We start from the raw sequence: 16,566 nt of genomic DNA, 5'->3' as shown, positions 1-16,566 counted from the left end.
ATAAATCAATGCTAAATTGCTTTATTTTGTTGTAGTTGATGAAGTATGCACATTGGTATGTGGAGATAGCAGTGGTGGAAAGCAAAGAATGTTTATTTTTCTCTCTCTCAATTTGTACAATGTGCAGAGCACGATAAAGCCATTTTAAACCAGCTGGCTTGTTGGAGTGACAAGATTCTATAAAGTGGTGCTGTTTTGCCTCAGGTCACTCTACCTGATGTTATTTTAAAATGATAACATCATTACCTCACTAAAGTAATCAGATGAAACTAAAGTTGTCTGAATAGTGTTAAAAAAATTATCTATCATATTTGTCACTGCAAAGATTATCATTTTAAACAAACAGTGCTCCAGGTTTTATTTCATTTCAATTTTATTGCATGTCTGAGTTAAGACCTTAATTGAACCCAAATCTTCCATCTGAAGAACCAGCTTCATATTTTCAATGACAGAGCTAGCGAAAGGCCCCAAAGCAGTAAGATTTGTTAGTGAACATACTGCTTTTATTCGGGTTTCTCCAGATGCAGTGGAAAGATTGGCTTTAATTTCTAATCTGCTGGCTCATTACTAATTGATCCATTAAACATCGTTCCCAATTTCTGATTGCATTTTAATACAGCACCTCAAACCACTGATTAAACCATGAGTCAGTTTATAATAGACTTTGTCCTATTTTGCCAATTTCAAAATACATCATTGACTGTGGACTAGATAAATAATATCTGCTTCACAGACTGCACAGATAAAATCAATGTACTATCTGATGGCAGAAACAATAAATCTGCCTCCATTGGCTCCTGTTCTGAAGTAACTCAACACACAAAAAAAACATACTTTATACTTATACTTCTTGATTTCCCATATGATTTATAGCTCATTTTCCATCATACAGTGAAAATTTGCTGCTCATTTAATGGCTAATTTTGCAAATTTATTATAGTTATTTTTTTAAACTTGGTTCATATTCCTGCCTCAAATCCATAATAAATGCAACTAAGTGGGTTTCAACTATCTTAAAATGGTTTAAAAGATAGACAGGTATACTGACAATGTAGATATTTAGTTTTGAAAGCAGGAAAGCAATAAACAGATGGATAGCTAATATAACTACATTTAAGAAGAGGAGAACTATACCACTTGATGGAACTAAATATTGGCTGGAATACCATGGCAAGAAGAAAGTTATTAGAACATTGTCTAAAAGAAAAATGTAAAAGCTTATATTAAAAATCAATGAATATTTAATGTGAATTTCAAATGGTGAACAAACCTCAATTGATTTTCTAAAATTGTAATGGCCTGGAAAGTGTATTAAACAGGCATTGCAACAGGAACCAACAAATGGTGAGGAGTCTTGCTGTTAGCGATTCCAGCACAAAGGTGGAGGTCTCAGGGGCTACTGAAAGGTTGCTGCACACTTTCTTCTTTCCCAGAAGTGAGAAGGTGTTCTGCGTAAAAGGCATGACGGACAGCCAAATGATATGGGTTCGGTTAGGGATATGGGTTAAATTAGCCCACAGAAAAAAAAATCTCAGGGTTGTACGTGGTGACATGTATGTACTCTGATAATACATTTTACTTTGGGTTGCTAATGCAGGTAGGTGGAGTGAATGGAGGAATTCCCATCATGGTGATGTAGTATTTTGTATCACAGACCCAGATACCCGAGTTCAGTGCTGACCTCGGCTGCTGACTCTGTGTTATTTGCATATTTTCCCTGTGACTGCTTGGGGTTCCACTTTCCTCTGACATCTGAACTGTATATTGTAAATTAACCCTTAGTATAGGGAGGTGTGATGAGATATGTCTCTACCAAAGGAGGTGTAAGGAGCTCCTTCCCTGTGCTAGCCTGCAGGTCACCCTTGGGCAAAGTGCAATGCCTACTTAATGCCATCCCTCCCCCCAGTCAGGGTCAGGAAAAACCATGGGAGCAAGTGATGGATGGTCATATGAACAGCTGCCAAGAACAATCAAGGTCATAGACCATGATCGCCCATGTCATTCTACACAGCACATAATGATGATCATGGTGTAGGGAAGTAGCAAAAGAATCAACGGGCAGTTGGTGGGCATTGAGAGAGAAGTACCTCATGAAAAATAAGGAGAGGGGTGGGGATCTAATGGGATTGCTCAATAGGGAACTGGCATAGACTTAAGGCCCACGAGGCCTTTGTCAATGACAGAATAATTAATGATCAGACTTTGAGGATTAGGGAAGTGGCAAGGTGGACTAGGCTAAAGAAGTGATTCCTGAGGGATGTGAGTGAGCAATGGTGAGGTGATTCAGGTAATTTAGGAATGTCTTAGGGTTAGGGTTGGGAATTCAAGTTGATGAGAATGTTTCAAATACTAAGAATTTAGACAGTGAGAGCATCTAAGTTCCTCTGCAGAGCTCCAAATGGAAAATTGCAGGGGGAGCTGCATAACCTGGACAAAGGTTGCACACATGCAGAAACTGGTGTGTTGAATTTTTGGAGTGTTATGAAATGATTGTTATACTGGAAAAAATTCTAACACTGTATAATATCACAAATTTGTAAGTGAATTGTTGAACAACATGAAATATTGAACTTAGATCTGATATATGTGGTATCTCAGAAAGGCAGCGTCCATTAGATAAGGACCTCCAGCACCCTGGGCATGCCCTTTTCTCACTGTTACCATCAGGTAGGAGATACAGAAGCCTGAAGGCACACACTCAGCGATTCAGGAACAGCTTTTTCTCCTCTGCCATCCGATTCCTAAAAGGACATTGAACCTTTGAACACTACCTCACTTTTTTAACATATATTATTTCTGTTTTTGCACATTTTTAATCTATTCAATATATGTATACTGTAATTTATTTATTATTTTTTTCTTCTATATTATGCAGTGCATTGAACTGCTGCAGCTAAACAAATTTCCTGTCACATGCTGGTGATAATAAACCTGATTCTGAAATATATGTAGATTACCAAAAGGCATATATTAAATGGGTGGGATTGATATATTAAGGAGAATTGCAAGTTTCCAAGAATACAGTGTTAATGTTTCAAAATGGGAAGGAATTGGAAAATAAATTTCAACTAAGGAAAATGTGAAGTTTTACATTTTTAACAGAAAAATAGATTATATGTTCAAGAAACAAAGATGTAATTGGGACAATGAAGTACAATATTAAAAGTGATGGTGCTTCAGGGGACCATAACAATCAAAGCATAGCAGAGAATTAAAAATGTAGAAACATGATTTTAAGCTCCTGTTGAAGGTTTTTAAAATGCTGTAATATTTCAATCACTCCATTCAAGCATGGGAATTAAATAGTAAACAAGGTGGGATGACTGATAGCAAAACTGAGATACTCAATCAAAAAAAGTGAATTTAAAAAAACTTCACCAAAAACATTTAAAAATACAGCACTTTCTCCTGGAGGAAGTAGTCAAAATGTTTTTTTTTGATATGTTTCATGCAAAGCATATGAGGGAATAGTTTTTGGGAGGGTTATACTGATAGAATTAGATGAAAGCTAAACCTTTCACAAACTGCAGAGGTGTAACTTTTCTGTGTTGTATACTCCATGAAGTTATGTTATTTTATTTTGCTTTATCTAAAGATACAGTGCAGAAGACTTTGAGCCACACCGCCCAGTAACCCCCAATTTAACCCTAGCCTAATCATGGTACAATTTACAATGACCAATTAACCTACTAACCGATATGTCTTTAGACTGTGGGAGAAAACCAGTGGACCCAGAGAAAACCCATGCATTCCTCGGGGAGGAGACACAAACTCCTTACATATGATACTGGAATTGAACCCCAAACTGTAATAGTGTAGTGCTATCCACTACTCTGTCACGGCACCTGATGCTCCATATAGTTCTGAGGCAAATCATGAGCAGGAGAGGTCATGAGATACAAACACGCAGAATTTGAGCACATAAGAGTTGGCTGAGTGAATGGCTATTAATAACTTAACAGAGGAAGAGCAGGCAGAAATTATGCTTAAGTCAACAACACCTTGGCAGTGCATAGAATTTTTACTTTCTTCTAATTATTACATCCAATATTTAGTGAGATTGTTAGTCATGATATATACAGGATTACATTAAAAAGATAGGCTTCCATGACATGTTTCTATCTTCCAGTTTTGCTTCTGCTCTTTTATTTCAATTAAGCAGCTAACACATCAACTCTTTTACATTAATATTATCATTTTCACTGAATAGAGTTATTTAATGATTAATAGATTGCTTGAACTTATCAAAAAGCGATCTAAAATCGCATTTCAGCTCAGTTTCTATTAGATCTTCCAAATTACCACCATCATAACAATTATCTTGAAATAACCATACTAATAAAAAAACTGGTGGAAATAAAAAGCTGACATTTCAGCAAAGAATAAAAATATCGGCATCAATACTCACTTATTGTGGAGCCAGACAATTTTAGGTTTGGGGTTCCCCTCAGCTCTGCAAGTGAAGTAGGCAGTATTTCCTAAGACAACATCTACATCTTGAGGCTCTGAAGTAATGCGGGGTCTTTCTGGAAACATCAAAAAAAAACTGCATTGCAAACATATTAAAAAAGTGTACATATTCAAATCAAAATTATTTAATTTCATCACATTTTATATTTTGGCATGGAATTAAATAAATATAATGGAAAATGGTGCCTCAGTCTTGATCTATGAACATATCACTCAATTTTAATAAGTATCCTAATCTTTACTTAACTATTGGTTTTAAAAATAGTTTGATCCAAAACAAAGTTGGGTCATTATTTATAGTATAAAAGGTGATTAGAAAATCTGACACAACAGTTTAATGTTAGTGTAGAGGTGCATCAAAGCGTAGCTCAAGTCAATAGGACTTAGAGTCCAGATCTATGAACTTCCTTCACAAAAGACTTTCACTAAGTTTGACTGCAGTGAGAAACATGCAAAATTTGGACAGGTTGTTGTCACTCATTCTGAATTCTATGAATTTCATCTTCTCAAGATTCTCCCTTGAAATTCCACAGTCTCTACTGCATTGTAAGAATAAAACAAACTATAGATGCTGGAAATCTGAAAGAAACACTCAGCATCTGTGCAGAGAAACAGTTGAAACTTCAGGTATGGAACCCACTTCATTGTCTTGCCCTCGAAAAGTATTTCAGATACTTTCTCTTCCTGGCAGAAAGTGACAATATACGCAATAAATAAAGCCTTAGCAGTGTTGATGAGCAGAGTGATCTAGGGGATCCAAGTTCATAACTATATGACACCTACATAGGTTGACAGAGTGGTTAAGAAGGCAATTATCATGTTTGAAAACAAGAGAAAATCTACAAATGCTGGAAATCCGAGCAACACACACAAAATGCTGGAGGAACTCTGCAGGCCAGGCAGCATCTATGGAAAAGAGTACAGCTGATGTTTCAGGCTGAGACCCTTTGGCAGGGTTCCTGCTGAGGGGTCTTGCAGAAGGGTTTCAGCCCAAAACACTGACTGTACTTTTCTCCATAGAGGCTGCCTGTCTGCTGCACCATGTTTGCCTTTATTAGTCGAGGCATTGGGTGCAAAAGTCAGGAAGTTACACTGAAGCTTTATAAAGCTCCAGTTAGGCCACATCTGCAGTATTGCTTACAGTTCTGGTCACCCCACTATAGGAAAAATGCCAAAGCTAAGGAGAGGGTACAGAAGAGGGTACATAATCCATGATGCTGTCTGGATTAGAGGGTATGTGTGAAAATGAGAGGTTGGACAAACTTGGGTTGTTTACTTTAAAATGGCCGATGCTGAAGGGAGATCTGATAGAAGTTTATAAGATTATGAGAGGCATAGATAAACAAAAAGCATCTTTTTTTCCCCAGGGTTGAAATGTCTGATAGTAGAGGGCATGCATTTAAGGTGGGTGGGGATAAGTTTAAAGGAGATGTGAGGAGCAAGTTTTTTTTTACATGGAGAGTGATGGGTGCCTGGAATACGCTGCCTGGGGTGGTGGTTGAGACAGATACACTAGGGACTTTCAAGAAACATTTAGATAAGTACATGAATGTGAGGAAAGTTAAGGGATATGGGCATTGCCTAGGCAGAAGAGTTCAATTTAGTTAGCCATGTGATTACTAATATAATTAGTTCGGCACAACATTGTGGGCCGCAGGGCCTGTTCCTCTGCTGTACTGTCCTATATTCTATCTTCCATTGGTACACTGTCCCATCACTCTTATTGGCTTAATGTACATTGAACTCCTTTTATGTGTCTTGGACAGTAATGCACTGGGAAAACAAAAACTGTGCATTCTCCTGGCAAGAAATGGAAGGGAAATGTGCAAATAGCTGTGATTTCTCCTCTCTATCACAAAATTTTAGTAGGTCACTCCTACTCTAAACTCCCTTTCTTGAAATTGTGAATTCAAATTATTTTAGGATCACGTTTATAATTTAGAATCTGTCTGTCCGCTAACAGTTGCCTTTGCTTATCTAAATATTGTTGCAAATCCACCTTATCAATTTAAATACACTAAATATTTTTGGTTTCTTGCTCTTGAATAACCTATGACCCATACAAAATAGTGGTCTATCTGAAATAAAATTTTCTTTGAAGTTTTGTAAAATTAATAAGTAGGATGCATTCTACAATGAACCCACTTTCAAGTCCACTACTACTTCAGTATTATTTATTTACTTTTTTGCACATTTTCTCTTTCTTTGTACATTAGTTGTTTGTAGTTTTTCTATTGATTCTATTGTGTGTGAATACCTACAAGGAAATGAATCTCAAGGTAGAACATGATGACATATACGTACTTTGATAATAAATTTACTTTGAACTATTAGTTTCTTAATGGGTTTACCAAAGTTCATATTACAATGTAAGTATGACCCATATGGCAGGGGAGGAAGATTAGGTAGACCTCACATCGACTTTAACATCTGAATCATGAAGACTTGGATAGTTCTGTTCATATGTCTCTGCATCTGAAATATGCTCAGATTCTGAAAGTTAACCCTGTTTTTCTACCTTATATGGTATCTGACTTGCTGACTGTTTCCTGCTGTTTCTATTTTTATTTCAGATTTCCAGTATCTGCATTCTTTAAAATTTTCATTTACTGCTCATTTTTACAGCTGGAGTTCCAAGGTGCACAGCATGCCCAGGGCTAAGTGCAACAACAGCCATATTTTTTTTTCTCCTCCAGTTACATTGAGGCATGCCAAATTCCTGCCTGAGATTTGAGGCAAGCCTGCCAGTCTTCTTTAATAGGAAAGGGCTATTTTTGGAATTGACCTGGACTTTCAAACAAATTTTCAGAATTCAGAAAGATCTCAAGTTTAGATATTGTACCGACTAACACATCCTGAAAATACATGCTCTCTGCACCTCTCCACCCCCACCCTCCAAGTGTACAACTCATTTGCTATAGGCTCTTCTACATAAAGTTGCATTGCACTGTGAACTGTCATGATGCTCTTGGATTTTTTCAGTGCCATATGTCAGTAGTTTACAAGCCAAGATGACAGCTGGTCAATAAAGATAAATAAATTACTCCTAAGGACGGAAGAGATTCCGCAGGTGATAGAAATTTTGAGCAAAGCTGAAGGTCTTTGCCCGAACCTTTGTCTGTTTACTTCCCTCCATGGATCCTGCCTGACCTGCTGAGTTCCTCTAGCAGTTTGTGTGCATTACTCCTAAGGCTCGCGTTCCTTCTATATTTGCCCAGCAATTGTAAAGAGAATAGGAAATGACTAAAACCATAAGAATGCTTTAAAAAATGCTCTGGTGCCTGAACAGGAGATGAATACCTTGGAGTGAGCACCTAGCTCCATCATGCTTTGCAGCCTGCCAGCCACGGATGTGATAATGATAGATTTCACTGGGAATACCAGAGAGCCCAGTGATGACACTATAGATGCCATGAATACCCTGCTTGAAGAGCAAGTACCACTGTATAGGCAGTATCTGGAGACAGACTTATTTGTAGGCATTCACTAATGAAGAAAGTTATGTTCTTAGTCCCTTGCACCAACATTCTGCCTTGCGTTAGCTCCCCATTACGTTCTAAATCCAAACCTTCACAATGTTGTTACCCATTTTTTTTGTATATTTGCATAAACATCACTTGCCTTTATACCTACGTAGGACTATTCTGTTCACACAAACTTTTCTCTGTGGCATCCCCTGCAAAGTACGATGAGCTTCTTACATTGGTTACCAACTTCTCAAATCCGAGATAGATGCAGGACACACTGGCACTTATTCAAAGGTAATTGGGTGTCTTGTGAAGGTTTTTTAGGAAATTTTTGATCAGCTCTAGCCAGGACCAGCAGTCTCCATACAATTACATCAGCATCTCCACTCCAACTGGGACAGGATTCTGAGTACTTCCGACAATGTGACAATAAAACTCACAGAATTTGAAAAATCTTTACACCTTTGGGAAAGATTTAATTGGGTATCACTTAATTCCTCTGAGATGTTTCCTTCAAGATATGCAATTCAGTTAATATTGACCTCATTAAATGTTCACGGACCCCTAGCTGTCCAGTCAAAGCTCACACGTTGAAGAATTTTGTACGTTCTACATTTGGTCAGGTACTTCTGATTTTGTGGTCCTGCATAAGCTGAATTCCCTGCCCACATTTTGTGGGAATATCTGACTCTGACTGACAGGCCTTGACTAACCATGATAACTTCTCCAATTTCAATTGACATAAATCCTACACTACAACCAGGGTTAAAAAACTATCTAGGACTAAAAATTTATGGTGTTTGTATGAAATCACAAAAACTTACAAAACTACTCATTTAATAAAGACTGTTCTACTCGAGCTTTTGGTCTTAGACTGTTATTCAGTACTACTGCACCCGTGCTAAAAATATCTGCTATTGTCTTTGTGCCATGTTCACAGAGAACATGAACAGAGTTGCAGTCTAAAGGTAAAACAAGTAAGTTAGGACTTTATTTGGCAAATACAATTCAACTACCGTAACTTGTTCACCAAAACCTGAACAGTTACTACCTTCCAAGGTAATGTTGAGTGGAATTTTAAATTGAATACTAAGTTACCATGATGGCATTCTATTGGTATGAAAAGAGAAAATTAAGTTACACAACAGTGCTATAGATAGAGATTTTGTTCTAGTTACAAAGGGCTTCTGAGAAACATTTGTGAGGAAAGAGAAAGGTGACTAAATTTTGTAAGATATTATTGAATCATAGATTTTAAGAAATAATTCTATCTTCCACAAGGGATATTCTCAGAATGGGGAAGAAAATGTTTTGGATATTTATTTTAATACCAAAGAATTGACAGGGCTTTTTTAAGCATCATGGTATCTCTACTAAGAGTCACTACTTTCATGACTAGGAATAATCCTACTGTGGTTTGAAAGAACTGAAAAATGCAATTAATTTATACAGGGCATATATACTGATAACTGACTTGGTATTTCTTTATCTTTAGAATGGAATGATGCCTCAAATAAAGAATCACATTGGAGAAAACCTTAAAAGAAATGTTATTTAAATGACCACAGAATATTAATTATAGTTAGTTACATTGTCTTTCTGATCTCTCTTTTGCTAACTGCTCATACCCCAGCAAAGAAAGCATTTTGTGCAAGATTCTCTGTATAATAATGTTGAGGAATTTCTATCCAGTGGCATCCTTGTGGACAAATGATTGCTGACAGCTCAATCAGACTAAATTGTTATGTGCAAGACAACAATGTCACAGTGAAAGACAATTTTGATTAATTGCATACAAGATGCAGATTGAAGCTGTTAGGCCTAGAATGTAGTGCACACCACTATTTTCCCCAAGTTGTTGGGGCATTGGGGGTGGAAGTGTGATGGGTATATTGACCTTATTAACTGCTTGTGTGTCATTGATTATGCACACTGTAACAACAGTAGGGTATCTGAGCATATTGAATCAATGACAATGAGAGTAATACATTTGGAGGATATGCATTTGCGAAAGGATTCAGAAGAGATAAGAACCAAAGAACCAGAAATTGGCTATTTGGCTCCTTGTGCCTGCTTCACCTACCATTAATATCATGAATTAACTCATCTTTTTTTCTTGCACTAACTACATAAACTTTAATTGCCATAATATCAAACAAAATATTGATTTCTGTCTAGAATTTTCTCAACAACTGTGCCTCAGCCGACTTATGACTTCAAAAGATTCACTGCAGTCTGGGTAAAGATGTTTTTCTTCTTTCAGTTCTGAATGGCCAATCATTTACTTGGAGATTCTGACCTCTGCTTCTCAAAATTCCAGCCAGGAGAAATATCATTTTGAAAAGGCCAGTATGCATTTTATGTTTCAATGATATTATGCCTTTTCCCTTCTAAATTCAACAGGGTATCAGTGTAGTCTGCTTAATTCATTTTTAAGGTCAGCTCCCCATCACAGGAATCAATCTGGTGAACCTTTACTGTACTTTACTGTAAATGTATTCTTTGTTGGGTGGAGAGACAAGACTTAATACACATTATTCCAGGTATGGCCCCATTAGGGCCCTTTATAATTAGGTTGTTGCATTTTTACTCCTCTTATCAGATCCTCTTGTAATAAAAACCACAATAGATTTAGACATCCTAATTCCTTATGGCATTTGCATTTCTATTTTCAATGGTTCATGGATAAGGAACCAGTTCTGCCAGTATTCAGTCAGTTTTCAATCACTTTGTGAACCTAACTTTTTCTTCTAAAGTAGAAATACTTCAGATTTTTCAATTTATATTCTATCTGCCACGTCTTCGCCCATTCATTTAGCCCATTTACACTCCCATGAACTTTCTCTGGGTTCTGCTAACGATTGACACTGTTTTCTAACATTAGCTTGGTTGGATACTCTGCATTTGATCTGTTCAACAAAATTATCTGTATACAGCTGGAGTCCAGAACGCAGTGGTCACATATCAGAACTGACCAATTTACTTCTACTCTCTCTGCTCTTTCTATTAACATCAGGAAGGGGAAGTCAAGTCCTCACTGAGGAGTCGCTGATGGAAAGGGTGAGCAGCTTCATGTTGCTGAGCAGAAACATCATTCAGGATCTAACCTGGGCCAAACACTACACAGAGAGATGTCAGCAGCTCTACTTTGTTCAGAGTCTGAAGAAATTTGGTGTGTCACCAAATACTCTTACAGGTTTCTACAGCTGTACGGTGGAGAGCATACTGGATTGTTGCATCATAGCCTAGCAATATCTCCAATGGTCAGGATTGCAGGATGCTGCAGAGGGTTAGAGAGCCGGCCAGCTCCATCATGGACACAACAATCCCCATCCTCAAGGATATCTTCAGGAGGCAGTGCCTCAAGAAGACTGCATCCATCACTAAGGGCCCTCATTCATTACCATTATCAGGGACGAGGTATAAGAATCTGAAAACATGGACTCAAAGTTTCAGAAGCAGCTTCCTCCTCTTCATCATCTGATTTCTGAGTGGTCCATGAATACAACCTTGTTATTCTTTTTGCATTTATTTTTGTAATATATAGAAATTCTATGTCTTTGCATTGCACTGCTGCTGCAAAGCAGCGCATCATTATGTCAGTGATAATGAATCTGATTCACAATCCACACCAGTATATTAATCCCAATATTATTCCTTCTAATTTTGTTTGCTTATCTCTTCTATAAGTAGTTTATCCTTATCTATTAGCTGATTAGACCCGCAAAGGTGCTAGTAGATCTGCAGAGAAAGTTTCTCTTTCTTAAATCTATATAGATGCTGACAAATCTTCGTATGTTGTGATTGGCTTCTAGTATTTCTCCAGTTGCCTTGGATTATTTTCAGCCATGTAATGTTTTAGTTAATCCTTATTGACTTTAGAATTGATAGGATTCTTTAATGCATTAATCAGTTAAATGAAGTTTTAACAGAAACTTGGAGAATAACTCTTCATCATTAGATCAAGCATTTTCCAGTCTCCTGGGCTGAAAGGTGAATTCTAAAAATATTAGGGACAAACAGTGGGATAGTTCTGTTAGTATCAATTTTATCAACATCTGTTTACTAACGCTCAGTTTTAATTTGACAGAAACACTTTATCCAATTTTCCTTATTTGGCCTAATTGTCCATGTGGGGCATAGATAGGATGAATGCATTTAGCATTTTTTCACAGGGTTGGGGACTCATGAATTAGAGAACATATATTTAAAGTTTGAGGGCAAAGATCAAATAGGAAATAGAGAGGCAACTACTTTTTACACAAACAGAAGCATGCATGTGGAATGAGCTGCCAGAGAAAGTGTTTGAAGCAGATACAATAACAACTTTGAAGAGAAAGTTGGACAGATACATGCATGGAAACGTTTAGAAGATTATGGACCAAATGCAGGCAAATAGAACAAGCTTGGATGGGACACTTTGGTTGGCATTGACCAGATGGGCTGAGGGATCTGTTTCCATGTGTACAACTCTATTTCACTAAAATTACCATTCACCTTTCTTTTGTATTGTCATTACTTTCACTAATGGTTCTTGGTGTCTATCCTATCATAGCTCTTCTCTTTTGTTTTATTTTCTGCTATGATATGAGGTTTTCACACTACCTCTTTCTTTCCTCGGGTATTGCCTGATGTGCTGGGTATGCTTTACTTTTATTTCAGGCACTTACTGCTGTTTTATCTCACTTTTTTTTTGACACTGAGTCTTTGTGTTCTAGTCTGGATGAAAACCACACAGAGCTCTGGTGTGAAACCTGAACTGAGCTGATCAGAGTGAGTAAGAGTTAGTGAAGGCCACAATAATTATTCACTTCATTGCTTTGCTAATGGTTGGGAGGTGGGTGAGGTACAGTGACTCACCTTGCTTGATTTTTTCCTCTATTCTTTTATGAATTGGACGTTGTTACTTGATTTTCCACCTTACCAATTCAGTGCAAGTCCCATAGCTCTACTGAGCAGTAATCCCAGATTCAAGTCTGCATTGCAGTTGAACTATTTTCATGGACCAGTATTAAACTTGTCCAATGCTATCAACTATCCATGCTGACTTTGATCAAATGCTTTAAAGCTTATTAAATAACAGAGTAACAGATGACTGAAACACACCAGCTAATAAACTGGAGCTTTCTTTCAAAATATATGGAATAGATGTTGTCCATTGTTGATTATCATCAGCAAAATTAACATGAATTCTTCTAGTGCCTTGGTGAAGGAACAAAAGGTTTTTTTTCTTATATCAGTCACTCAGTACAAATGAGAAATGTTATAATATTTTATTTGATAATTTGACGACAATGGTCATTCTTTCCTCAACATCTCTCGGAATGAAACTCAAGACTATCGTATGTCAACATTCTGTATTAAACATAGAACATAGAACAGGACAGACCTTTTGGCCCACAACGTTGTGCCAATGTTTTAACCAACTGCAAGATCAATCTACGGTAACTCTCTCTTTCCACATGGTTCTCCATTTTTCTTTTATCCATATGCCTGCCCAAGTGTCTCCCTAATGCTTCTGCCTCTAACAGCAACCTTAGCACTGCATTCCACACACCTACTACTCCCCCACATTCCCTCGCCCATTTTCCTCTAATCACCTTAAAATTATGCCCTCTCATTGGTTCTGCTATGTTCTCATACCCAACTTGAACAAGTTATAAAATTACATAGTGTCGGTTAAGAAAAATCTATGCACAAAATTAATCTCCCCATTTTGCTTCTCTGTTTGGTGCTCTGGAAACACAGCAGAGACTGCAAATATTGGGATCCCTTTATCTGCACAGCTATTGCCTCACCTGCTGAGTTCCTCCAGCTGTTTGTTTCTGGATTCTGAGGAGTCCAGGCAGAAATCAGCTTAAAAAAATCTTTAACAGCTGGTCAGTCCTGCTGTTAAAGATTTTATAGCTGATTTTTTACTTATGCTTGTTCCATCCAAACGCCCCAGAACATCATTTAGATCAGAGTAATCTTGTGAAGGTTACTGTAGTTGAGGGAAAGGATATGAAATTACAAAGAGAATTGAATTAATATCTGAACTTTTTTTTGTGTGTTTGCTTATCAGCTGCTGAAGTCTAAAAATACTTTATATTCCACTTGGGTATCCTATAACTCAATGGTATAAAGAGTGAATTTTCCAGTTTTAGAGTTTCAGGAAATGCACACCCTATGTGAGTTTCCATTCCCATTCCCATTCAATCCAACACCCAAAAATGCTAGAGGAACTCAGCAGGTCAGGCAGCATTTATGGAAATGAGTAGACAGCCCTCATTTCAGGCTGAGACCTTCTTCAGGACTAGAAAGGAAGGGGGAAATGCCAGAATAAAAAAAGGTAGGAGGAGGGAAAGGAGGATTAGCTAGATGGTGATGGGTGAAGCCAGATGGGTGGGAAAGGTAAATGGCTACAGTAGAAGGAATCTGATAGGAGAGGAGAATGGGCCATGGGAGAAACAGGTGCTAGCAGATCAGGAGAAGTGGTAAGAGGCTGGAATGGGAATAGAAGAAGAGGGAAGGAGGATGCAAAAAAATACCGAAAGTATTCGATGTTCATACTATTAGGTTGGAGGCTACTTGGACGGAATATGAGGTGTTGCTCCTTTATCTTAAGAGTAGCATCATCATGGCAAAAGCAGCAGCCATGGAGCAACATGTTGGATTGGGGATAGGAATTAAAATGGTTGGCCACTGGGGGACAAAGTGGTCCCCCTATTTACGTTGGGTCTCACCAATCTAGAGAGGCCACATTGAGAGCACTGGATACAATAGACGACCACAACAGATTCACAGGTGAAGTGTTGCCTCACCTGGAAGGACTGTTTGGGGTTCTGAATAGAGGTAAAGAAGGAAGTGAATGGGCAGGTTTAGCATTTCTGTCACTTGGAAACACATTCCTTTTGGTCCATTTAAGTTCTCTGTTTCTTTGTCCACCTTTTCCATTCCTTCACCATTTCCTAGACTTGGTACCCTCCCCCACCTGGTCCGAATTGCCCATCACACACACAGACCTATAGACCTCAGTTTCTTTCTTCGCATCTTCGGCCTACCCTTCTGCCCAATGTCTCCCATTTCACCTCCTAGTCCATGCCTCTCCCCTCCTTCTCAGCATTTTATATTGGCAATCTTTCCTCTGTACTCTAAGAACTGATGTAGCGTCCTCACCCCAAATATCGACTGTTAACTTTTTCCCTACAGATGTTGCTTGATGCACTGAGTTCTTCCAACAGATCATTTTAAATTAATACTTATCCTTCTTGCTTGCAGACGCTTATTGCTTTTTAAATAAATGACCTGATTATTCCTGCACCATACCCGTTTCTGCCTCGTATTCATCATGCCAAGTCCCCAGCATAATCAGAGGAGTACTGCAGGACGTTCACACTCCATGAGGCTTCCAATAATACAGTTGAAAAGCTGCCAAGATAGAGCAGTCAGCACACTCAGAACTTCTGTGTATATACAGGAATGCCACACTTAGAGATAGTCACCTGCAGAAAACTAGTTAGACTATTTCAGAAATAGGGTAAGCTACAGTCATCACTAAATGGGAGCAACAGAATAGATACAACCCTGTCTGTCCATAATCACATCTGACTGACCTTCCTTTATGTTCTGGCAATATTTTATTCTGGGTATTCTACTTTATGCCCTTTTTCACTTTAAAAGGAGGGAGTTTATATGATCATTCCTTAAAATTTGAATTGTAGGCCATGGGAAATTATTAAAAGTTCACTCTCCCTCACTAGACACCTCTTCCCCAGAAAATCTAGCAAAAGGCGTGCAGATGGAAGAGATAAGTTGGAAGGAGTGGAGGTTGCCCACGAGCAGAAGAGGTACTCAGACCTGGCAGCTGAGTGTAAGGACACTGGCTGGAGGACCATCATCTACCCTGTGGAGGTAGGATGCTGGGGTTTTGTTGGCGCCTTGATGACAAGGTTACTCCATGATATGGCAGCGACTGGAGCAAGGAGGCTCAGGTGGACCACCAGAGATTGGCTGAAGAGGCAGAAAAGAGCAGCTTTGCCTGTGACTGAGGAGGAAGGACGGAAATTGGGGGACAGACTCACTCCATTGGAAGCTACAGGGGGTGCCAGGGAGGTGTCCCTGCCACTGCTCTGCCAACAGGAGATGTGCCAAGGCCAAGGCAGCAAAACACCATTGAGCGGTGGTCCTGGCTGACCACCATGCAGCTGACCCAAGGGCACTGCTGGAGGAGCAGCAGGCAGCAATGCCAAACAGGAAGTAACATCTTCCTGTGAATCTCATTGAAACTGGCCCAGTTCTTTGCATATGGAAACAACCACAAATCTCAGATGGGTTGAATTAAATACCAGAGGTTTGTGCTATCTGATAGAGCCTGGGAGGATGATAAATTCAGAAAACATACATATTTTGGAGTGGTTGGAAAGGATGGCTTTAATTTTGCCCATGCTGATCCAAGCAGAATTTTGACTTTCTCTGCCATAACACCAACTGGACAATCAGACAGTATAGAACAGCCTTGGTGGTCATAAGTAATGATGGAGAGGTGAAGTTATTTGCCACTTGCAATATATTGGTACAGATTGTATATTTAATTTGTAGACAAGATGTACAATGGCATATATAAATGTTCAGAATAGTGAAAGGGGTG

The 16,566-nt window shown here is 38.4% G+C and overlaps 1 protein-coding gene across 3 annotated transcripts in view; it reads right to left on the bottom strand.

The window, feature by feature from the left end:
- LOC140726325 (peroxidasin homolog) overlaps positions 1–16,566 on the bottom strand; it is a 472,802-nt gene that overhangs the window by 186,094 nt on the left and 270,142 nt on the right. For all 3 annotated transcript variants that reach the window (XM_073042565.1, XM_073042575.1, XM_073042584.1), the window contains exon 8: positions 4,409–4,526. In XM_073042565.1, the coding sequence (XP_072898666.1) occupies positions 4,409–4,526 (118 nt within the window). The remainder of the gene's footprint in view (positions 1–4,408; positions 4,527–16,566) is intronic.

This window comes from Hemitrygon akajei, chromosome 1 (genome assembly GCF_048418815.1).
Source record: "Hemitrygon akajei chromosome 1, sHemAka1.3, whole genome shotgun sequence".
NCBI classification, from domain to species: Eukaryota; Metazoa; Chordata; class Chondrichthyes; order Myliobatiformes; family Dasyatidae; genus Hemitrygon; species Hemitrygon akajei.
This window is presented reverse-complemented; position numbering and strand designations above follow the sequence as displayed.